At 42.8% G+C, this 23,635-nt stretch overlaps 1 protein-coding gene across 5 annotated transcripts in view; it reads left to right on the top strand.

The window, feature by feature from the left end:
* LOC144683610 (transcriptional enhancer factor TEF-5-like) overlaps positions 1-17,406 on the top strand; it is a 248,400-nt gene extending 230,994 nt beyond the window's left edge. For 3 of the 5 annotated variants that reach the window (XM_078546799.1, XM_078546798.1, XM_078546802.1), the window contains 3 exons: positions 12,832-12,972; positions 14,000-14,152; positions 17,089-17,385. In XM_078546799.1, the coding sequence (XP_078402925.1) occupies positions 12,832-12,972; positions 14,000-14,152; positions 17,089-17,202 (408 nt within the window). In that variant the 3' untranslated portion in view covers positions 17,203-17,385. Of the gene's footprint in view, positions 1-12,831; positions 12,973-13,999; positions 14,153-17,088 lie in introns of all 5 variants that reach the window. The other 2 variants (XM_078546801.1, XM_078546800.1) reach the window with 1 other exon arrangement.
* Positions 17,407-23,635: the final 6,229 nt, after the last annotated feature.

The following is a 23,635-nucleotide window of genomic DNA, read 5'->3' as shown; positions in this document are numbered from 1 at the left end:
GCACTGTCTCAATCTCATTCTCTTACTGTAAGTCGAGTCCCCAACAGTGCACAGTAAAGTTATGATGTCTGGAACCTGTGGGTGAATTATTGATTGCTGAGAAAATGAGGGAAATTTTAAAACCCCAAAAAGGGCAGAACAGGGGCTGGAGGGTTAAATTCTGACCCGACCCTCCTTCAACTTTCAACGTTAATGGGCAAATAACTTGCTCTCCCAAGGGGTTCTTCATTTTAATGAGACTGCATCTCCCAAATTTAACCACAGTTTTACTTTTAGTGCCTGTGGGCTGGACCTTCCCAGAGTTCAGCAACCCCAGCAGTTGAAGGGAGGGAAAAAGGGCCAAATTGTCAGGGAAGTGCCCTTCCAGCACTGCTTGTGGGCCAAGAGGAGCAGGAGTGCTTTATCCCCCTCTCAGCTCCATCAAACTAGCCTGCTTTCCTCCCATTGATTTCTCCCTGAACCACCCCTGCCCATCTGGAATCAGACCCACCACGCCCTCCCAAACCCGGGATCGCATTCCTCATCCACCAACCCTCCCACAACTGTTCTACTGACAGCTTGTGATCTTCCCTACCCACCCACAATGCCCTCCCCACCTCACAATCAATTCAATGTTCCCCTGACTCCCCTCTGCTCCCTGGCTGTGGCCTGGCGCTATGGACCTTCCCACCAGCCAGACTCTCAGTCTCTGGCTGCTGGTCAGGAAACGGAGTAAAAAAAAAAAATAAGCTATTGTCATTTAATTCAGCAGAAACTCTGGGGTCCCACATTCCCGGGTTTCCCGGCTGCTATGACTCGACTCCTTCCCCTCTACTTTCCAGTAAATATTGAAATCAGCATGGACAGGAAATGTTTTGTTTTGTGTTCAAAACACCAGCAGGTGGCGCTCACTGTCTAATATTGCAGACTGTTAAACACTGGCGAAAACTGATTGTTGGTAAATGGCAAAGGAAGCTCTGCTACAGAGACAAATCAGTCCCATTCTATAGTAGCTCACATTACCGTCAAATTCATCTTAGTCTCGCTAGAGGTTTTGAAAGAGTAATCAAAGATTAAACCCCACTACTCAAGAAAGGAGGAAGATATAAAACGGAGAACAACAGACCAGTTAGCCTAATGTCATAGTAGGAGAAACACTGGAATCTATTATTGCCAACGTAGTAACAAAGGCACTTGGAAAATCATATAATGATTAAGCAGAGTCGACATAGATTTATGAAAGGGAAATTGTGTTTCACAAATCTGTTAAGGTTTTTGAGCTAGTCCCCTCTAACTGCTGTGCACGGCTGGTTTGTTGCACTGCACAGTCCCTTTAATATTGACATACAACCATGTATACACACAGCTCAAAGGGAATGTCCCTTGCGGGTCACCTGTTTGTTCCCTGCACAGCACATTCCCGATTTCTGCGCGGCTGGCCTCCCACGCAGCTTAGAGGGAATATTGGCTGTGCCTAACAGGGTAGATAAGGGGGTTACAGTGGATGTAGTGTATTTGGATTTTCAAGAAGCATTTGATAAAGACAGGCTATTACCCAAAATGAATGCTCATGAGGTGGTGGGTTAATATATTGGCATGGATTGTGGATTGGTTAATGGACAGAAAATGGAGAATAGGAATAAATGGGGCATTTTTGGATTGACGGGTTGTAACTAGTGGGATACCACAGGGATCAATATCTAGCCCTCAGCCGCTTATAATCTATATCAATGACTTACAGTGAAATCGCGATGTGTCAAACTCTGATGACACATAATTCCAGTTATGTCAAAGTTGTCGATCGTGCTCGCCAGCAGAATAGCAAATCCCATAAAACAATGCCTGTGATAAACTGAATTTCTGCCCTAGTAACTCCAGATTAGCCGAACTTGTGTGAACTTGTCAGATGACCACGCCGACCAGAGTGGAGTTAGACCACAAAAGAGCGTGAAATCACGGAGCGCTGGGCAAGCCAACATTTGACATTGAGATCTCCCTGTGATAGGACCTGCAAAACCTGCAAGTATGGCTAAAAGTTCAAAGTGTTGTTAGTCAGAGAGAAGGTGAAGTTGATATAGCAAGTGGAAAACCGTGGCATGAAGCAGAAAGCAGAAATCACAAAGGAGTGGGAGATTCTGCCATCGGGTTTGTCCACCAAGAAAGAGGATGAGAACGGGCTGCCTGTCTCGACTTTGAAGAAGCTCTGCTAACGTGGTTCAAGGCAGCCGGAGCAGAGAATGTCCTCATCTCTGGCCCAATCCTGCAGGAAAGGGGAATCGCCCTGGCAAAGAAGCTGGGCCACATGGAGTTCACCTGCAGCAACGGATGACCAGACCGATTCAAGACAAGACAGGGAAAAGTGTTCCACACAGTGAGGGTGCGATGGTTTACGGCAGCAATGACAGATCATTGATCCATACCTTGAAAAGGTGGCAAAAGTCTTTCTTTTACTGAAATCTTTCTTAATTTTGTCAACATACTGCACATCAATGTCCTTCTCTTCAACTGCTGTCGATATTTACGAGTCCTATCTATCTGAACGAGTACACCTCATGTTAAAGCACTGTGATCTATGCAGTGTTTTGAATTCTTATCCGGACACTGAACGGTTACACGGTTTGCTAAAGTGGAACTCAAGTTACCAGCCTGAATACGGGATTGTGAAATTAGCTGCAAAGGTCACAACATTAACTGTCCTGCACAGTTATATAATCGTGGGACATTAGACCAAAGAAAATCTTCCTCACGCCAATCTCAGTTCTGTCATTTTAAACTTGCCATTTTAATACTTTATGTTGCTATATTTGAAATGCCAAATATCATAAGTGACAGAGGTCGATGCGGGTTTATAAGAGCAGACTGGAAGGCAGCACAGGGGCATTGTGCTGTCCCAGTGTCTGCAGCAGGAGCGAGTGAGAGCAACAAGAACAATGACAGCTCTGCAGTTAATGCAAACGCTGGAGTGACCCCTCCTGGTCACATCGTCAGCTGCAAGCTCTGGTCCCAGGCTAAAAACTAACCCCTTACAGAATATGTCCAACACGACTTTATTGTGGAGATTTGAAAGAAAAACACGCCCAGCGACATTTAAAACACTGATCAGAAATCTGCCAACACAGAAGTGATAAGAAAAATGTATTGCAAAAGACTTTCATGTCAAAACCATGATGATGAATAAATGCAAATCAGTTCAATGATCGTTTGTAAGATTCTCCTTCTGTTACCACTTGAGTTTAAAAAGAATGAGGAATATCGAGATAATCTGCAGCTCCGCTAAGGTACAGGTGTGTTTATGATAGTAATTGACCGTCCTGCTCACCCGTCCGCCAATGTTACAACAAAGCTCTCAGCTCATGTGGACAAAGCTCTATTTCAAAGGGCATCAAATGACACAGCAAAGTTCCGGAACCTGCCTCTAGAAGAAGTGGGGGTCTCTTATTAAATCAGCTCAGGTTCTGGCTCGCAAAGTTTCTACAGAACAGGAAGTAAGAAGGGGTTCGGCCAACTTATTCATTCATTGGTGGGAGTCTGTCGACTGCACTGGGGGAAAAAGTCTGTGGTTTGATCAATCTCCATCCGAGATGATGAATTAGTTGGTGCTAATTTATAATGATGTGACTGAGGGGGAGAAAGTATAAAAATAAACGCCAGTCAAATGCCTCCTCCCAGTGGCTCAGAGCTACGCTAAAGCATCATGTAGAGAGAGATTGGCACTGGGATCTTAGCTCTGAACCTGTGGGCATCTATGATGTGGGAAGAAGCAAGCACCATTCTGAAGTGACCCCTTCACCTATAGGCTTCCTCCCCTTCATTCTAGCCACATCAAGCTCACAAATCGCGTAATGGTTTGTTTTAGTGTCTCGAGTAGGGGTAAACCATACAGCCGAGATGGCACTTTCAACTGTTTAGCACTCACTCATCGTTTTGGGGCCCCCTGTCACATCACAGTGGGTTTCATTGTAAATCCAACCCTGTCCAGATTAATTAATTGAATCAAATTCCACCAGCTGACAAGGTGGGATTTGAACCCATGTCCTTCAGAGCATTCGCCTGGGTCTTTGGATTACCAGTTCAGTGACATTACCACTACACCACCATCTCTCCTCATCTGGGCAGCCTTGTAGACCAATTATAGGAAGTTAACGAGCAAGTACAGCAGGCAATTAGGAAAGCAAGTAGCATGTTAGCCTTTATTTGAAGTACAAGAGTGAGGAAGTCTTACTGCAATTATATAGGGCCTTGGTGTGAGCGCACCTGGAGTACTGTGTACAAGGTAGAGTATACTTGCCGTAGAGGAACTGCAACAAAGTTTCCCTAGAGTTTAGAAGAATGAGAGGTAATCTAATTGAAACATAAAATTCTCAAGTAGCTTGGCAGAGTGAATGCTGAGAGGATTTTTTTCTGGCTAAGGAGTCTAAAATTAGTCTAAAAGTCTCCAGATAAGAGGTTGGATATTAAGGACTGAGATGAGGAGAAATTTCTTCACTCGTAGGGTTGTGAGTCTTTGGAATACTCTACCAAATGCCAAATAGAACCCTTAAGTGCATCGAAGGGCAGAGGGATCTGGGTATACAGGTCCACAGGTCACTGAAAGTGGCAACGCAGGTGGATAAGGTAGTCAGAAAGGCATATGGCTTGCTTGCCTACATCGGCAGGAGTATTGAGTATAAAAGCTGGGAAGTCATGCTGCAGCTGTATAGAACCTTGGTTAGGCCACACTTGGAATATTGCGTGCAATTCTGGTCGCCACATTACCAGAAGGATATGGAGGCTTTGGGGAGGGTGCAGAGGAAGTTTACCAGGATGCTGCCTGGTCTGGAGGTTATTAGCTATGAGGAGAGGTTGGAGAAACTCGGATTGTTCTCACTAGAGCGACGGAGATTGAGGGGCGACTTGATAGAAGTTTACAAAATTATGAGTGGCATGGACAGAGTAGATAGTCAGAAGCTTTTTCCCAGGGTGGAAGAGTTAATTACTAGGGGACATAGATTTAAGGTGAGAGGAGAAAACTTCAGAGGAGATGTGCGGGGCAAGTTTTTTACGCAGAGGGTAGTGAATGTTTGGAATTCGCTGCCAGAGGAGGTGGTGGAAGCAGGTACGATAGTGGTGTTTAAGAGGCAGCTTGACAAATATATGAATAGGATGGGAATAGAGGGATACGGACTCCAGAAGTGCAAAATGTTTTGGTTTGACAGGCAATATGATCGGCGCAGGCTTGGAGGGCTGAAGGGCCTATTCCTGTGCTGTACTTTTCTTTGTTCAATTCAAGTAATAAATCTGGAATTGAAAGCTTGTCTCAGTGATGGTGACCATGAAACTATCATCGAGTGTCGTAAAAACTCATCTGGTTCACTAATGTCCTATAGGGAAGGAAATCTGCCATCCTTACCGGATCTGGCCCACATGTGACTCCAGACCCACAGCAATGTGGTTGGCTCCTAACTGCCCTCTGAAATGGCTGAGCTAGTCACTCAGTTCAAGGGTAATTCGGGGATGGGCAACAAATGCTGACCTTGTCAGTGAGGCTACATCTAATGAAAGAATAAAGGAAAAAACCTGAAAGGGCTGCAGATGCTCAGTAGTTGAGTATATTCAAATAGAGATCGATTAGTTTTTTTGGGAATTGAGGGATATGGGTACAGTACGGGAAGGTGTTAACAGGAAGATCAGCCATGTTCTTGAACAGGGGAGCAGACTTGAAGGGCCAAATGGTCTACTCCAGCTCCTATTCCTTATGTTCCTAAAGTAGAAAGGGGCTGTAGAGACCAAGAGAACAAGGTTGCAGCATTTCCTTCAGTATCAGTTCTATATACACTCATCAGACACCTGAGCTGGCAACCGGTCAAATCATGATTCTTATGTCATGACAAGCGTGCATTTGTTAACCACAGGGGCACTTCACCCTCATGAATTTGTCTCAAGTTTTCCCATGTCTGCTCGAGCATCCATGATCCATAAGTGCTGCAGATGTCATTCCTGACCACATTATCTGAGAGGTTTCCCTCTACATTGATTAATGTGTTAATGGTCCAAGCACGGCTCTCTAGTACAGTGGCCAAGCTCTGAATTATCCGCGTCAGGTCTTGGTCCGTACTGAGTTGCCTGTCCTGGATCCCTTGTCCCTTCTCCAGAATTTTCGTAAGTTGACAACTTAAGATCCAGACCTTTTGGTCCATTGTTGCCAAATCAATTGAATTTACTATTGAGGTCCCTGTGTTAAATGCTGTAGTGATGTCATTAAGCAGACTATGTTTTAGCCGACCTTTTCCCTGAACAGGCGGTGCAGCCATGGGCCGCCCTCCACCGCCTGCGTTGTCACTTATTTTACCAGAGCTGCATACAGTGCTTAGGTCTGACTCAAGCGCCAGTCAGGCAAGTCAACATCGGAGATGTTTAGGACGACGGGTACCAGCTCATGGCGTATGCTATCATACAATGTTTTGTCAGCTCTTATCAATACTAGTCCATTCTCTGGTCCAGGGCTCAGTTAATTATGGCCATGGTGTTTTGCCTCCACTTGTTAAGTCAGTTAGCGCTGTTGTTGTAGCATCATTCCTGCGGATTCAAGTACAAGACCTCCCAGTCGTCACTGGTTGGTCACGATTAGTTCTGTAAAATAAGATCAGTTAGTAACAATTACACCTGTGCTTCCAGCGCCCCTTCCCTTTCATATCCACACAGGTGCAAGTTTTGCCAATCATTATTATCTCGTAAAGTCCTATCCACTTGGATGAAAAGCCTGGTTTCTTGGGCGTTACCTTCACCATTACCTTATTCCTCGCTTCTGGCATGTCCTCGGGGAGCCGCTCCGCCTCACTTCCTCCTTGGCCTGCTATCTCCTGTCTTACCTCGGACCTCAATTCCTTAAGCTGGCTACACGACTCTACAATGCACCTTCTTATCATATCTTTCAATGGCTCAGTATCTTCACTTCTAGCGGCGGTTCTTTCTGGGAGCCACTTAACTCCGCCTGTCATCGTGGTGTCATGAGGTTCCAGTGTCTCAGTTTATCAAATTTAGTTCTCTTAAAACAGTTTGCATATTGTGTCCTCTTTCCGTAACTCTATCTCCTGCCTTTAATCATTTCTTCATGCTATTTTACACAATGCAATAGCTACCATCTTATCTCGTTATTAGTGGTCTTACTTTTTGTAGCTCATAGGCACATTAATATAGTCAGTAAAACATCTAATTAGCCTTTTTCTAGCTTTCCCTTTACCTGTATCCATCTTGTGGTAAATTGTTGTTAAGTATTATTTCTCCTTACCCTTCAATTGCCTCAACTACAGATTCCTTACACTTTTACCTTTAAGTTTTTTTTACTCCCTCTGACCATGATCATCCTAAGATTCTCTTAAGGTCAGTTTCTCTATTGCCTTGATCATTTAAAATGTTTCCTTATTCTTTAGGCCATATTAACCATTCCATGTCAACGAGGATCTCTGTCTCTAGGTCTTTGCATATCCCCCCCTGTGCGGTTCCAATGTCTCAGGTGATGGCTAGATTATCAAATTCGGTTCTCTTTAAAACAGTTTGCATATTGTGTCCTCTTTCCGTAAGTCTATCTCCTACCTTTAATCATTTCCTCATGCTATTTTACACAATGCAATAGCTACCATCTTATCTCGTTCGGGTTGTCTGGAGTGACTTTACAGTCCAATAAAGTATTCTCATAACATTTTTAAAACAGAAATCAAACATTTCTATTTGATTTCAGGCATTAACATGTTTTGCTTCCTTATCTTCATCTCCTGGAACAACATTTTATTTTCTCAAAAGTAACCCACTAGTTTGTGTCTGACCTTTCTTTCATTTTAAAATTATCCCAAATTCATTAACTCTGCCAAAAATTGGATTTCTGCCAAACTTTGTCAAGGTCTTGAGCTTAAGTTTATATTTTGGGAACAGACTTACAAATACAAAAAGCTTGCAGCATTTGAATTAGTGTCAATTGTTGTCAAATAAAAATTCCCTTTTGAGGACTTTATCGGGAACCAAACGTCAAATTTTTAAACTTTGTAAGAACTGTAATTTACACTACCAAAATTAAAACTAGCTCGTTCTCATGTGTATAAATTTGAATCCAGATTAAAAGTCCCACATGTTCATCAACACATATTATTTATCTTGGATAGCATCCTAGTTATTCAATAGTAACTTGCTAAATTACATTGCACTTTTGACATCTCAAGATGGTCCCAAATTCAAATAACAGTGCTGTTGAGCTGCTGATTTCCTTTCATATTAATTCATCTCTTCTTCAAAAGAAACCCCATTTTACTCATAGAAACCACCTAGACTGTGTGTTTATGTCTTTTAGTTTTTCAAGGATCCTTTTGGATTTCAGGTATTTTTTTCCTCAGAATTTTTAGAATACCAACTCGTATGAGTTAAAATTAAATCATCAATCTAAATCAGCTTGGAAGCTGGTGCAAAGAGTTACTTCCTGCTAGTCTGCAAGGGGGTGGTACAAAGGCTGGTTCATCTCAAACAAAGGGAAACCCTGTTTTATCTTTACAATACCTTCGAATTGCGATTTTTGCCAGAAATCTCAACTCAAACTTTATATTCAAAACATTGGAATGTTTGAGTATACTTTTCCTTTAATCTAATATGAGGCTTTTGACTCTAAAGTGCTGAACTCCACACACAAATAACAATTTAGGGAAGAACGATAAAGCTCACATACAAATTCTTCCTTGTATACACAAACACTTCATTGCACATAAACACACACATATATAAAGGTATGTATTTCCATTCTTACAACATTTATCTTAACAACTTAAAACTATCATACTCTCGACAAAACTTCAAGTAGCAGTGGGGAGAATAAAGGGATCTTGGAGGCCCTACCTACAGGGACAATCAAAATGACCGAAGCTCATATTTCCTCTGCCTGTCACTTCTTAATAACCCCACTAGGGGTAAACCACACAACCCCCCTCCCTCCTCCTCTCTCTCTCTCTCTCCTCTCTCCAAAACAAACAGCTCTTGTGACTTAAATCAATTCATTTTTTAAGTTATTTACCAAAAATTCTGTGGGGGTCCTTTCAGGTCCCACCCATCCTTCTGCATTTTCTTAATAAGTTTTTTAATGATGTTCTGCTATGAACCCCATAATGGAGCCTTCCGGTCCCCAATCGAGGTCCATGGTGCCCTTCATCTCCTTCTGCTATCCCAAAAACATTTTCTTTTCGCTCACCCCGCGTGGTCTTTTTCACCCTGTGCGGCTTTGGCTTATTCCTTCAGAGGGGCCTGACCTATCTGCCGCCTGCAGCTTTTAACCCACTAGCGTGGTTCCGCCTGCTCTTCCTGCCACCTGTCCTGAGTTCTCCTTCAGCTTCTTTGGATACTCGGTTGGACCTTTACTCAGGTAGGCTGACTGCTCTGACTATGGGTGGTAAATAAACGTACTCACCTGTTTGCAGTGCTATTCCGATGATCCGGTACGAGTAACCTGCTCGCAGCACCAATTATTGTCGTTTGTGTCGACAAACCAGCAGGAGACTCAGGTACAGGTTTCAATCGTTTATTATTCAAACTTACACAGGGAGAGACAGCCTTGGGCAGTCCAAGACTGTACTCTAAAAGGTTACAAGTGTTCACTCCTTACACCTTTAGTCACATACACATAATATTCTAATCTTGTCAATTTACAATCACATGCTTCTCCGGTCTCAGTTACTTGCTACCCATGTGTACATACATCAAACATTGTTCTCATCTATGCAAGACCACCATATCTTGCTGATTGTGCTGGAGTCTGGGCCTCCTCGAGGCCAGACTCCTGCACCCACTCTCTGGCCTTGTCCTTTGTTCTGCCAGCTTGTTTGTCTCATTCCTTATCCTGTCTAAAGCACATCTGCTACTCTCCCATTCTGCTTTTCTGCTTATATTTTATTTTTGATTAAAAGACACTTCTAACTAAAATCGTTTAACCCTTTTAAAACCCAGTTGCCAGAGGGGGTGGGGTAATGCCTAACCCAGAGTAGCTATGCAGTGATCGCCTATTCAGGCTGATTGATGGGCAGACCTTCCTTCAACCGTGTTTGTGCTTCTGGTGTGTGGTGCATAGCAAGATCTAGGATGTTGGATTGAAAACCTCGAACCTATCTTGGATTTGCTGAGTGTTGGCACTGTGTTTCTTCCAGGGCATCAGGGGTGTCTCCAGTCAGGGAAACCTGTTTTCCACATGTCCTAGGGAGCAGGCATAAATACTTCCACTTTGATCTGGGTGTTAAAACCATTTTCTCCAGCGCCCAGACAGATTGAAGCTGTCAGTTGCATGAATAATGAAGATGCAGTCAGCTACTGCACACTAGTGACAAAAAGGAGAATTAGAGAGGCATTTTCTAATCCATTTTGCAAGTTGGAAATGAGTGAAGGAGGACAATTGGCATCTCCATGCAGGAGTCCTTCCATGACTGCATCCAATTATTTCTAAATAATCACAGGGTTTTGTTTTCTGGAAGTTGATGCCATTTAGTCAGTCCTGCATTTGGCTATCATCATTCCCATTGTCATGTAAGGAACAACAGTCGTGAAAAAGCAATCAGCACCAAAATCTATAAGCTCACGAGCGATGCAGCTCATGGAACTTCTAAGTGGAAGGCTTACAACTTCTTTTAGTTAGATGTTTCATGACCTACTAAAAGGCCTCACAGTCTTTTAATAATCGCATTTCCCTCCCTCCACTCTTGATGGTGCTGGCTTTTGCTTGAGGACAGCTCCATGGGCCCTCTGTTAAGCTGATATTCTTAGTGGGTCAGCAAGAATATGAGTGTGGATGTTTGATATTGCAGGTAGGGGCGGAGAAAGGCAGCTATTCCCTTCAATCCTATTCTATCCCTGACTGACATACACACAAACCCATTTGCCAGCAGTGGTCACCAATAAAGAACGAAAGTGGGAGCTCTGAATACTCTTCCATCACTCCAACCCTTCCACACCCAATCCAGAGATATTGAGACCTGCTATAATATTCCACCACTGCCCCAATCAAAAGGCTTTGCATATTGGCACAGAACTCCATACATAAGAAATACGCTCATTGTGGAGCAGAGCCATGTGGAAGATCCTAGAATCAATCACCTAGCCTGTGCTGAGTTAGGTGATCTCAGCCAGCGGCTGAGATGCCAGAATTGGTCTCTGTGGGAGAGGAAAACTAGGGTTGCCAGTCCTGACCACTGTCCAGGGATTTCAGATGGGCATCAGCAGAAGATGGAGGAAATTGGAGGAAGAAAAAGTAGCCCCGAGACAGCACAACTTAAGTGGCTGATAGTGCAGCAAAGAAACCACAAGTGTTGCTCATCTCTTGAAAGAGAGAACTCAATATTTCCACTAGCCTGTGTTTGGGAAAGTGGTTTCACTCCTGAAGGGTTTGTGTTTAATTTTGAGATGTTTCCCTCTTGTTCTGGATTCCCTAACTGAAGACAATCATTACTTTTTAGCGAACCTGTTGCATCCTCTAATCGTTTCCAATTAGATCAACTCTCAATCTTCTAATGGATCGCAATAAATCCTGAATATTAGTTTAAATTATACGGTGAAAGTGGGATGAGAGAACATGAGAACAACTTGCAAAAGATGAACTGAAAACTGAAGTGAGGAAAGTCTTTTTGCAAATCAGCCTATGAAATAGGCTTCCAATGAAAGTGAAGGAATGCAAAAATCCTGGAGTCTTTGAAGAAATGATTAGTTGCTGGAATAGGAGAGTTTAGGATGTCAAAGATGGATAAATTAAGATAGGCCAAATGGTTTTCCTCATCTGTAGTGAGCTTGTGGGGTCAGTAGATTTTTTTTTGACATGTACTGTGACATTTGGGAGTGAGGTAATATCCTGCTATTCTTTGAACAGTAACATCATTTTAGGCTATTTCTTTCGTTCTCTTCCTGAGCCTATGTCATTGAAACTATGAATGAAGATACTTGTGTCGGTGTGAGGTGGTACCTGCAGAATGTGGTCATTTTAAAGGCTTGTCTCCCCGTTGGGATCATGCTGTTCCTGGCTGGAGCACTATTAATATAGCGACAAATAGTTACCAATTCCTTTGTCAACTAAATTTCTCGATTTTAAAATCATCAGATAATCAACATTCAGCTCCTTTAAGCGCATTCAGCTGGGTCATCCAGTTTTGCGTTAAAACTCGCAGTGTCAGTAAGTATCAGATAGTTGACCAGTTCCGGGATTTTCTATCATTGAATGTCCACCTGAGTGCAGAAATCCCAAACAACGTTGGCCATCACCAATAGTGTCTGACCAAGCTCCAGTAACTAACCAAACTGAATGATTTCTGTGTAACCCTACTCCTTCTTGTAAATGTCTCTTCAGCTCATCACAATGCTCCAAACCTTCTTGCAACTCTTGTTTCTTATGATCTCTGCTGTCCGTGACCTAGCTCATACCAAGTCCCATTCACCTGTTACCCATTTGCTCCCTTACCTACACTGTCTCCCAGTCCAGCAGTGCCTTAAGTATAAAATTTTCATCCTGGTTTTCAAATCCCTCCATATTTCTGTAACCTCCTATATCCCTGTGCCCCTTTAAACTGCTCCAATATTGGTGGCCATTCCTTTAAACGCCAGGCCCTAAACTCTGGAATCCTATCCCTAAACTTCTCTGCTTTTCTACATTGCTGTTCTTCTTTCAGATACTCCTTAAAACTTACCTCTTTATCGAACTTTTGGTCAGTTGTCATAATACCCCCTTACACAGCTCGGTGCCAAATTTTGTTTGATAACACTCCTGTGCAGCACCTTGGGACATTTTGCTACATTAAAGGTGCTATATAAATGCAAGTTATCGTTGATGCTATCCATTATTTCAATTCCATGCATCTGTCTCCTCAGGCGGACCTTAACAGCAACATCCAGGATGGACCTGGGGCCTTCTACGGAGTCAGCAGCCAGTACACTAGCTCTGAGAACATGACAATCACCTGCTCCACTAAGGTCTGCTCTTTTGGAAAGCAAGTGGTAGAGAAGGTGGAGGTGAGTGGTTATTCTGGAAAAAATGTATCCAAAAGCAAGAGGAAGCTACAGTTAAAAGGAAACAATATGTTTTTGTACTCGTTAAGAAATGTTTAGGTTGAGTAGTAGGACTTCTTTGTTTTACATTTCTGGCTCACTAGGTACTCCAGTGACAGTCAGAAACAGTCATCTTCCTCACCTCTTTCCCAAGAAGAATGGTAAACCTTCCCTTTTCCCTCCACCCAGCCATCACCTCCCACCTGCACAGGAGAAATCTCCATTCCCCATATGAGGCATTGTAAGAACCTCCATGAGGGAAATTGCCAACTTGTACCCAGTAAAAGGCAGCATTGTGGTGTTGGCTGTGGGGTGAAAGAGGGAACAAATTGATCAAACCCTTTTAAACCTTAAGGTGCTATTGGAAGGGTTGTCTCCATGTTGAATCATGATGTTGCTGGTCTGTTAACCCAGTCAGTGAGCGGTTAGTTCATTGCTTAAGGGATTATGTGTTACTCTCTGGTGTTAACATTGAGATTGCCCTAAATCCTGCAATGGAACATGATGAGGAGAAACTTCTTTAGCCAGAGAGTGGTGAATCTATGGAATTCATTGCCACAGAAGGCTGTGGAGGCCAGGTCATTGAGTGTATTTAAGACCGAGATAGATAGGTTCTTGGTTGGTAAGGGGATCAAAGGTTACGGGGAGAAGGCAGGAGAATGGGGTTGAGAAACTTATCAGCCATGATTGAATGGCGGAGCAGACTCAATGGGCCGATTGGCCTAATTTCTGCTCCTATGTCTTATGGTCTCTTATGGTCTGCAGCATACTGCAAATACTGTGCAATGGCATGCAGCTTTATGTATGAAATTCCAGTCACCTTTAGGTCAAATGCTTCATTGTAAGCTAATTGACAATCAATATGGAACCAAACTGGTTCCTGCATCCTCCGAGTGTGATTTACTGTTTCTCACCCCGCGGGTGGCTCTAACACTTGTAGAAACACTGCTTTTGTAACCCTTTATGCCTTCTGTCTCTTGTTGGCCCACAGACAGAATATGCCAGGCTGGAGAATGGAAGGTTTGTGTATCGGATCCATCGCTCCCCGATGTGTGAATACATGATCAACTTCATCCACAAACTCAAGCATTTACCAGAGAAATACATGATGAACAGTGTGCTAGAGAACTTCACTATCCTGCAGGTAAACACTTGCGCAATCGCCTGATCTATGAGTGCATGAGATGGAGAATGCTGCTGGTCTGGCCTGGAATATTATGACTGTGTGCTTTTTTACCCCTTCCCAAAATAAGAAGGTCTCCCACTTGTAAATAAAGGTCACCCTCATCAATGATGTATTCAACCATCCTGTCAACACATAAACTCATGTTACATTTCACATATGCTCGTACTACACCCCATGCACACTAATATTACACTTTATGTATGCTCATACATTATTTCTATCATTCTCCACTTGGTAATTAATGCTTCACCTCTTTTTTTGAAAAAAAAAATCCATCAGTGCTGAGGACAGGGATTTCCAAATGGCCTGTCCTGCCAAATTAAAACACCACAATTGTGGGCCAATGACTAACCCTTTGCATGAAGAAGGCTATTCAGCCCATCCTAACTCATTCAACCAGAAAGAATCTACAGTCGCACTCCTCATTCAGTTGTTAAATTATTCCAGGGATTTTGTCCCCATTGCTATTCCCGAAGTCCAATCCCTGTTTTGATCACTCTGTGAAGAAGAAATGATTTCTACAAGTTTCAAGCTATGTCCTTTGTCCTACTCTGGTTTAGCACCAAGTAATTTTTTGAATTTATCTGCTTTGTACCATTAAGTGCATCTCTGTCATCTCCTTTTATAGCTGCAAAGCCCAATTTACTCCAGTTTTTCCCTCCTACTTCAGGGATCTGCTTTGTTGCTCTTCCCTGTACTGCCTCAAGGCCTTGACTTATGTCTTAATGAACAGAACCAGGCAAGTACAAATTCAGATAAAAGCAAAATACTGCAGTTGCTGGAAATCTGAAAATGTTGGAAAAGCTCAGCAGGTCTGACAGCATCTGTGAAGAGAAAGACAGAGTTAACATTTCGAGTCCGTATGACCCTTTTTCAGAGGTCTTTCTTCAGGGTCACACGGATTCGAAACGTTAACTCTGTCTTTCTCTTCACAGATGCTGTCAGACCTGCTGAGTTTTTCCAGCATTTTCTGTTTTTATTTAAGCACAAATTCAGGTCTGCCATGGATAGCTTTTTAAGTTCTGTCGTGCCAGTCACTACCATAAGTAATCTGAGACTGTTTTATTTTGAGTTGATCCATGCTGCTCCTATCTATTTGGACCATAATGTAACCTGGGAGTATAATTATTGTGACCTGAACCAGATATATGTCCCTTCCTCATGTACCACTCCTTCAAACTCTCCAAAGGTGATATGTTTTAATAGCACAAAATAATGGTCATGCTACACCATCCCACATCAATGGCTCGTCTTATTTGAGAGAACAGAATTTGATCTTTTAGCTCAGGGCTGGGCCCCCCCCACTCCACGTAACTCCTGGCATGTTCCGACCAGGCTCCGGTGTCCACTTTTTGTCATACATGACCACCCTTCCCCCAGACCAAGGGCCGGGTCCACCTGGTAATGAGCCCAACTGAGGTCAAATGAATTAAGTTGTCACATAGCAATAATCGCTGTTGTACTGGAGTGTTAGCCCTCCTGACTTGTGAATTTACCCCCTTAAAAAGTAAGATCATTAGTAGCGTTTATAACAACTACTACACAAGGTCCTTCTTGTATTAGCAGTCTGAAATCCCATTACATGACAATACTCGAGGTCCACTTTTGCCTTTTTACATGCAGTAATGGAATCTGCCAGGTTTGACAATAGTGTGCTTTTGATTCCTGCGTAAGTTCTTACTGTGAATTATTACTATTGCCCAGCCTCCTGGTCTAATACATTCTTTCCCAGGATATCAAAACCCTTTTCCCTAAGCTACCTCTTCCTCCATCATGCTTTTAAAACCCAAGCTTGGATTCATCTAAGTCACTTGATTTTCCTGGTCATCTTTCTCACTCTAGACCTACATCTCTTACCTGGATTTCTGAATTTAGGAAAGACAGATCAGTGGTATCTCTGATGGCCCAGCAGTCCTATGCAGTGAGGGAATGTGCCACATGAACTAGGGTAGTTGCAGGTTATACCCTGACTTGTATTGAGTTGGCGGATTGCGGTCAGTAGGGCCAGATAGATTAAGGAGGCGGAAATCAGACTGGGTTCTGCTACCTGCTGGAAATGCTGCTTGAATATAGGGTGAGACCAGAATGGCACTTGCCTACAATGTGTCTGCAGTGTGCAGTCAACATTCACATTCAAATAGCTGCCGAGGGTACCTGGTGCATGTGGAACTATCCTCCATGTTCACAGGGGGAAAATCTGGTGAGAGATATGAAAAGTGTGTCTTCTATATTGTCAACCATACAGTGAATAACTCCAGGTGCTGAGGTGTTTTTAAGATTGCCCGAACATTGTTTCCGGTTTAACATTTTCCTTCTTGTGTTCAAATACCTCCATTGCCTCATTGCTGCTTATCTCTGTATTCTCCTCCAGCCCTACTACACTCCAAAAACTCTCCTTTGCTTCAGTTCTGGCTTCTTGCACATCTCAGATGTCCTTCCCCCCCATCCCTGCCATTGGCAGCATTCAGCTATGCTTTAAGCTCTGTAAATTCCCTCCCTAACCTCTGAGACTCTCTATATCTCCTTCCTCTTTTAAGAAGCATCTTAAAACCTACCTCTATGACCAAGCTTTTTGTCATCTATCCTAATATCTCCTGACAACGCTTGGTGTCAGATTTTGTCTAATAACCCTTTCTGTAAAATGCCTTCAGACATTACATTAAAATGCTATGTAATGTAAGTGGTCGTTTAACAGCATTAATCTGTCGGTGTCTGTTTCCCTTTGGGACCTGTTTCGCCCCTCCATCATCCCCGTTACTGGACCACGCTCTGACCCCAGCTCACTGATGTTCCTCCACGGGGTTCACGGTGATGCCAGAAAGGTGTTGTTACGTGACTTTTGTGCTGCACAACTGCGTTTCAACTCAGCTCTTCCCGCTCTTGTTTTCTGCCAGGTTGTGACCAACCGGGACACCCAGGAGACCTTGCTGTGTATAGCATTTGTATTTGAGGTGTCGACAAGCGAACACGGTGCACAGCATCATGTTTACCGACTGGTGAAGGACTAGGACCCCACCCCCAACCTTCCCTACACAGAGGGTGCTGCCGCCTGCCATTTATCTACACATCTTGGTGCCTGCTCATTTTTACCAAACGCAAAAAAAATCTATTTTTCACAGAAATACAGATATTTTTACATCTGAACAAATGTAAAAAAAAAATTACAAAAAAAAATGAACTGTCGTGAAGTCAAAAGAACAATATTCTGCACTACTTCTGTGAGGGTCATGTATGTGTGTGTGTTTTTATTTCCTCTCTCCAGAACTCAAGCTCAGTGAGAGGTAACGGTACGGTTTTTCTTCCTTTTAAAAAATAATTAATAATATTTACACTTCAGGGATAGTAAGTATTGGATAAGGATCACTTTCAGAAAGTAAGTGTTAATGGGGGCTTGTGTGTAGGAATGTTGTCTCTATTATAGTTGTTCAAGGGGTGGGGGGGGAAGGGAAATAAAACACTTCCATTTTGTTTGCTTGTGATCACAAAATGGCTGCCCAGCCCAAAAACTAGGGGTGACCTCTTTGTAGCCATTGTATCCATCATCAAGACATTTGATGGAGGTTTGGTACCGTCACCCCTTTGACCTCTGGGAATGATTCTTTGTGGCTGAGGGGAAAGGTAGTTGACTTAGGTCAGCAAGTTCCAGGATATTTAAAGAGTTAATTAAAGGGCTGCCCTCCCAGTTTTTCATCTCTCCTTATTGGTGGACATGGTTAAGTAATATGAGATGGACATGATAGATTTTAAAGATGGTTAAAGTGGAGAGCAGCATACAAAGGACAGGAACCAGGGGCCCCATCCCTTTTAAGTTTTTATTCAACTTTAAATTAGATCAGTGCAAATGATGTATTTATTTACCCAGACATGTTCTTACCAGTATTTATAGGGTTAGAACATAAAAATGGGACAGTTTTTTCCCCATCTGGTTCTCCCCTTCTGAGGGCACTGACTCTTGCTCGGGTGCAGTTCCACGGGCATCAATTATGTGGTCATTCTCCATTTGTGATCCTATTCTGTGAACGTTGGCATGGTTTCCACAGTACTGGAATAGGGAATCCAGGTGACTGATTATAATCAGCTCTCTCCTAAATGATCTGATTCTTTGTGGTTGCAGGAACTAAAGGTTTGGGAAAAACAAAGTTAAATAATGAGGCCTAGGAGAGGCAGTCTATATATATTTATATATGTATATGAGGAGAGGGAGAAGTGTTCAAGCCTGCAGAGGAGGAAAGGCATTACAGACCAAAAGCAGTAGTCAATCGGCCTCTGAAAAAGCTTCACCAAAATTACTCAAAAGTGTTACTACTTGAAACTGTTACATTTTTGGCCCATATTTGCAAAGCGAAGAAGTGGCACGGAGATAAGGCACCTCCGATTTGAGAGAGTTTGTCTGTCGTAACTAAAGAAAGGCTACTGTTCCAAACAGCTGTGACTGGTCTTGTCCTTGCCCTGGTCCATGAAAAAATACTGAGGGCACGACAACCTGATGGTGTGTCTTCTCACATTTAAAACACTGTCCTCTGGATTATTTACTGTGATGGTTTAGGCAGTGAAAGGTAGAAAGAGCTTGCATTTATGTAGTGCCTTTCGTGACTTCAAAGTCCCAATGCGCTTCACAGCCGATGAAGTAATTTTGAAGTGTAGTCACTGTTGTCATGTAGGAAACGCAGCAGCCAATTTGAACAGGTCTCCACAAACAGCAATTTGATAATGAGCAGATCATCTGTTGAGTAGACAAGAAGGCAGATAATGCTGACCGTAGCTGTATAGGCAGTGGGTATGGCTGACTGATGTTTGAGCTGAGCACTGTGTGTAGGAATTTGATTGGAAAAGCCTGACGAGATGCCTTCCTTGACTTGATTTAGAAGCACTAAATGACCATCCTTGGAGTTCCATTTCTCTGGGAAAGTTGGTGCAGTGTGGCGAAGGTTTGTTCTGTCCACTATGTGCATGTTTTATTGTTGGAGGGAACAGGTTAGAACATTCTTGTATTTGAAATGAAACTAAAAGGAGGCTTGTAACATACCAACCTTCACTGCTGGACACTGCAATGGGGCATGGCAGAGGGGTGGGTGGTGGAGATGGGGACGAGTGAACAGAAACTCAACAATTCAGAAACCATCTGACTTGTCTCCTGACCCCATCTCCAAACTGCTTCCATTTCAATAGTAGGGAGAGAGAGAAGAGTTCAGTCTATGGAGAAGTTACAGTGCCAAATTGACAGTTTGGTTTTAATGAATGTGATTTGTTGATGGGGCCACGTTTGAATGTCACAGCCAACACTGTTGTCCAGTATGTTTTGGTGAGGAGAAGGGGGTTTATCGCCTCCAATTTCTCTACAGATTTTCAGATCCTCCATCTGAGAAAATACGTGGGGCCTGACAGTCAGATTATCTACTAATATCCAAATGATCAGGACACACGATTGGAGTTCCAGGGTTTATGAGGCTGTTTTATTTGACCCTTGTTCCTGTGTTAACAGCTATTCAACAGTCCTGTCCTCATCTGCTGTTTACACAAGCACCCTTTCAGCAAATGTCACTGAATGGTAATCAAACTTGGGAAAAACTAGCTCTTCCTTTTAATCTCCCCTCCCCTGATGGAGGGGGGGTGGGGTCTAGCCCAATTTAGCACACTCAATTGCTGCCATGGCTGAAGTTAGCTAACTCTCCACACTCCAATCAACAAACTTGGAGCCTTCCTGTTCTTTATGGGTGAGAGGCAGACTTTACCTCTAAGACATCAGGATGACTGCAAACGGTTTTCAACAAACCTTTAGAGATTTGTTGATGGTATTGGGTGAGGAGTTGGTTACCAGGGTTCTCTGGTGTGTGTCCCATTGTAACTGGGAGGAGTGGCATATTTCTGCATGTTCTTAAGAGTTTTAGTATAGAGGTGGTGTTTTAAGATGGAATGCTCTGACTCGATCACACCCAGCCCCAGCCCTACTCAACTGGAAATAACTGAGACTGCTAGCCTTTCAAATTCCACTTTTGTCGTTTGGCCAGTACTTGCCCTCTTTTCATTTCCTTTGCTCTTGTTGTCATTACTAATATAATCCAATGGCTTTGACCGTTACAGAATGAAAGAATTTAGCTCTAATCAAAGGAACTGTGCAATCAGACATGTGGTTGAAGATGCAGGTCCTGGATTGTGTCCCTATGTGCTCCCATTTGGTGATGATGACTGCTACTTCACCAGTGGTTTCAGAAATGGAAGCTAGGTCCATCTTTGAAAGTACCCTGAAGAATTCTTTTTTTGTTCTGGCGCAACTTTAACAGTCTTTTTCAATTTTCAGTTGACGCCCCTTTCTAGCCTTCCCCGCTATTATTAAGCAAATCATGATGCCCTGTCCTTTTAAATATATGGTACTTAAAACCGAGCCATGTGAGGCTTTTCAGGGATTGCTTCCTACTGGTGCAATTTTAGGAAGTGGTATAAAGAACTTAAAGGGTGAAGGAATGGAATAGAGAATATTTAGTACAACAGAAACAAAAATTGCTGGAAAAACTCAGCAGGTCTGACAGCATCTGTGGAGAGGAAGACAGAGTTAACGTTTCGAGTCCGTGTGACTCTTCATCAGAACTAAAAAGAATATTTAATGTTCCTTCCCCTCTCACTAATAGTGATCTCAATAATAAATGTTGCCTTCTTGAAGGATATTTGCAGTTCCTGCGATTTTGGATGAGTCACTCTGCTAGTGTCATTCAACAGCTTCACTGAAGACCCATGGAGTCCCCAGATGGCCCCATTGATCATGCACAACCCCGGTACATGTGCTAAAGCATACAGAGCAGAGGGCCCAAGCTTCAATCACTGGTCTATGCTGTCTCAGCAACAGAGGATAACTTAGCCTCAGACACGCTGGTTAGGCAGGCAGAGAACTTCCCATTGCTGATCTGTACTTCTCACTGGAACGTGTTAGTGGGTGAAAGTTGAGCAAGGACAGAACCAAGGATAACTGTGATAATTTACCACCATTCAATGGTTTGGGTTATGTGTGGAGAAAATAGGCATGAGGGTAATCTAGTATGGTACTACCCACTGTATTCCAGAAAGAAATAAGTACCTTCAGAAACCAGGAGAAAACTGGGGGTGAGGGGAGATAAGTAAATATATTTTACTGTCACTTTACCCACCTGGGCGCTAATGAGAATGAGTCCATGACATGATAAAGACTGTTCATGTTACCACTCTTCCCACCCCCAGCTTCTGCCCACACTTGCCTTCACCTGTAGTATTTGATGAACTAGACAAAGCCCCCGAACACAAGGACCCCCAACAACATCTATGAATGACTACCTCTGGAAACATGAGCGTGAACAAAATATCCCAGTCAGCAGAAGGGAGGAAAGCAGTTGAGAGTCTGTGTACCAGCAGAGAATTGGCTTGCTTTGTAACTTAATTTCTTTTACACCAGAATTAACATTTTCTTATTTTAAAGGATGTAACAAATAGTGGGAGTGGAGGAATTTTAGAAAAGTAGTGGGTTCTTTTCTATATATATATTCTATATGTATATTATATATATGACATATAAGAGGCACTCAGAGACGGTACTCAGGCATTGATGCATTTGGGTATCGAGACCTAATTTGTTAGTGATGTCACCTAGCACTTAACTCTGCTGTAAATATCATGTACACAATATTTCTTATTGTGGTTATCCTGCCACATTCACATTTACTCCAGTTATTAAAGCCTTTTTGTTAGCCTGGACAGTCGGTATGCTGTTCCTTCCTGTAATATAATCCAGTTTTTGCATTTTTGTAAGGAAATAGGTACATTTATACATCAAAATACTTCAGATCCATGTTTGGGGAAGATGGGTTCAAGCCCAACTTGCAAAGCATGGGCAAAGGTCTTCCCCAATTGGCAGCTGTTGAGAATCTAGAGTTGGTTTGACTTTTTTGGGACCTCTCTGGTTTCTGATGAGCACCAAACTTCTGCTGTTTGCCTGAGAGTCTCACTCAAGACAATTGTAGGATGTGCAGGCAATGGGAAACACCAACAGAGTGGGGGTGGAGTATGGTCAAAGCCCAGCCCTTTGGAAAGCACTTTCTCTGAGTTTTAGGCCCTGGACTATCAAGTGGAAGGTCAGTCTTGCATCTGGAGTCTGACTGGGTACATGACTCAATTGCAAAATGGCAAAAACCCAACAGGAACTAAGAGAAGAACTTGACTTTATCAGCCTTATGTGGGCCACCTATCCCAGTGGAAGCTTGGCATTTCTGTTTAATATCTGCATTGCTTAAGGTTTTCTTCATTTCAATGCCGTGAAATCAAGAAATGGAAACAGCTCCCATCCTACCTCCTCCCCAGATGAGAAGCTAATAGGTTAATGTCAGCATGTGGCTCAATCCCTGCACCCCTAAAAAAAACCTACACAATGTTTAATATGGAAAGGACAGGTAGAGGTAAGCATTCCTCTGGCCACAGTATGTAGTGACATCTAGGTGTTGGCAATTTCACTGGAGATACTGTGTACAGGAAGTCTTTAAGAGGACATTCATGATGTCATTCCACATAGTGGCCTGAGATATTCCTACTCTAGGACCTTTCACTGGTTACAGGTGTTTAAAAGTCATTCACCCCTTGGTTTTCTGTCAGTGTTGTGCTTTTCTTTACCATTTTAAACTAGGACACCAGGATATGCCAATAGGATTTTTTTTTGTAGATATATATTTTGAAGAATCTTTGTAATACTACCTGTGAAGGCTGACAAAAAGGACACTCTTTGAAAAAAAATGTCCTTCTTGATTATTGTATTGTATAGGAACATTACCTCCTTCTTGGCCAATAGCGATGGACTGTTTTTTTAAATAATTATTTCCTCTCACGACACTAGGGTACACGGGGAAAATGTAGCTACCTTAACTCCTGGGTGGTGCTCTGCATTCGAGGAGAGGCCTTGAGTTCACATGGGCATGAACCATACCAAGCCTTGCCAAGCAGAACAGAGTCACTCTATTGTGGGACACAGGGAAGGTTGTTTGTCATTGTAAGCTTTCTCAGTGGGTCACACTTGTTTGCAAATTGCTTTCTCCAATAAATATTTGCTTCAAATTTATGGAACCAATTTTGTTTATTTTGTGAATTAGCCAACCGTCTTGACTGCATAATAACGGCACAGCACACAAAATTGAAGAAATATTCTTTTGTGCTCTTGTTGAATTTGCATATACCAAGAAGTTAATCTTCTACTCCTGGGGGGATAAAATATGTTTTGTTTATTTTACAATCACTGTCAAGAAAAAAGTCCCACTTTCTTTGATGAACTTTTTCTCCTGTAGCTATGGACCTCTCCTCATCCCTTACAACCTTTCTTACTTATTACTACTGTTCCTCTCTTCTCTTCCAAGCTCCAAATATGATGGAGGACATCATCATTGTCCTCCCCTCCCCCCTCTCTCTCCCCTCCCTCTCTCTCCTCCCCCTCCT

This window comes from Cetorhinus maximus, chromosome 8 (genome assembly GCF_964194155.1).
Source record: "Cetorhinus maximus chromosome 8, sCetMax3.hap1.1, whole genome shotgun sequence".
NCBI classification, from domain to species: domain Eukaryota; kingdom Metazoa; phylum Chordata; class Chondrichthyes; order Lamniformes; family Cetorhinidae; genus Cetorhinus; species Cetorhinus maximus.
This window is presented reverse-complemented; position numbering and strand designations above follow the sequence as displayed.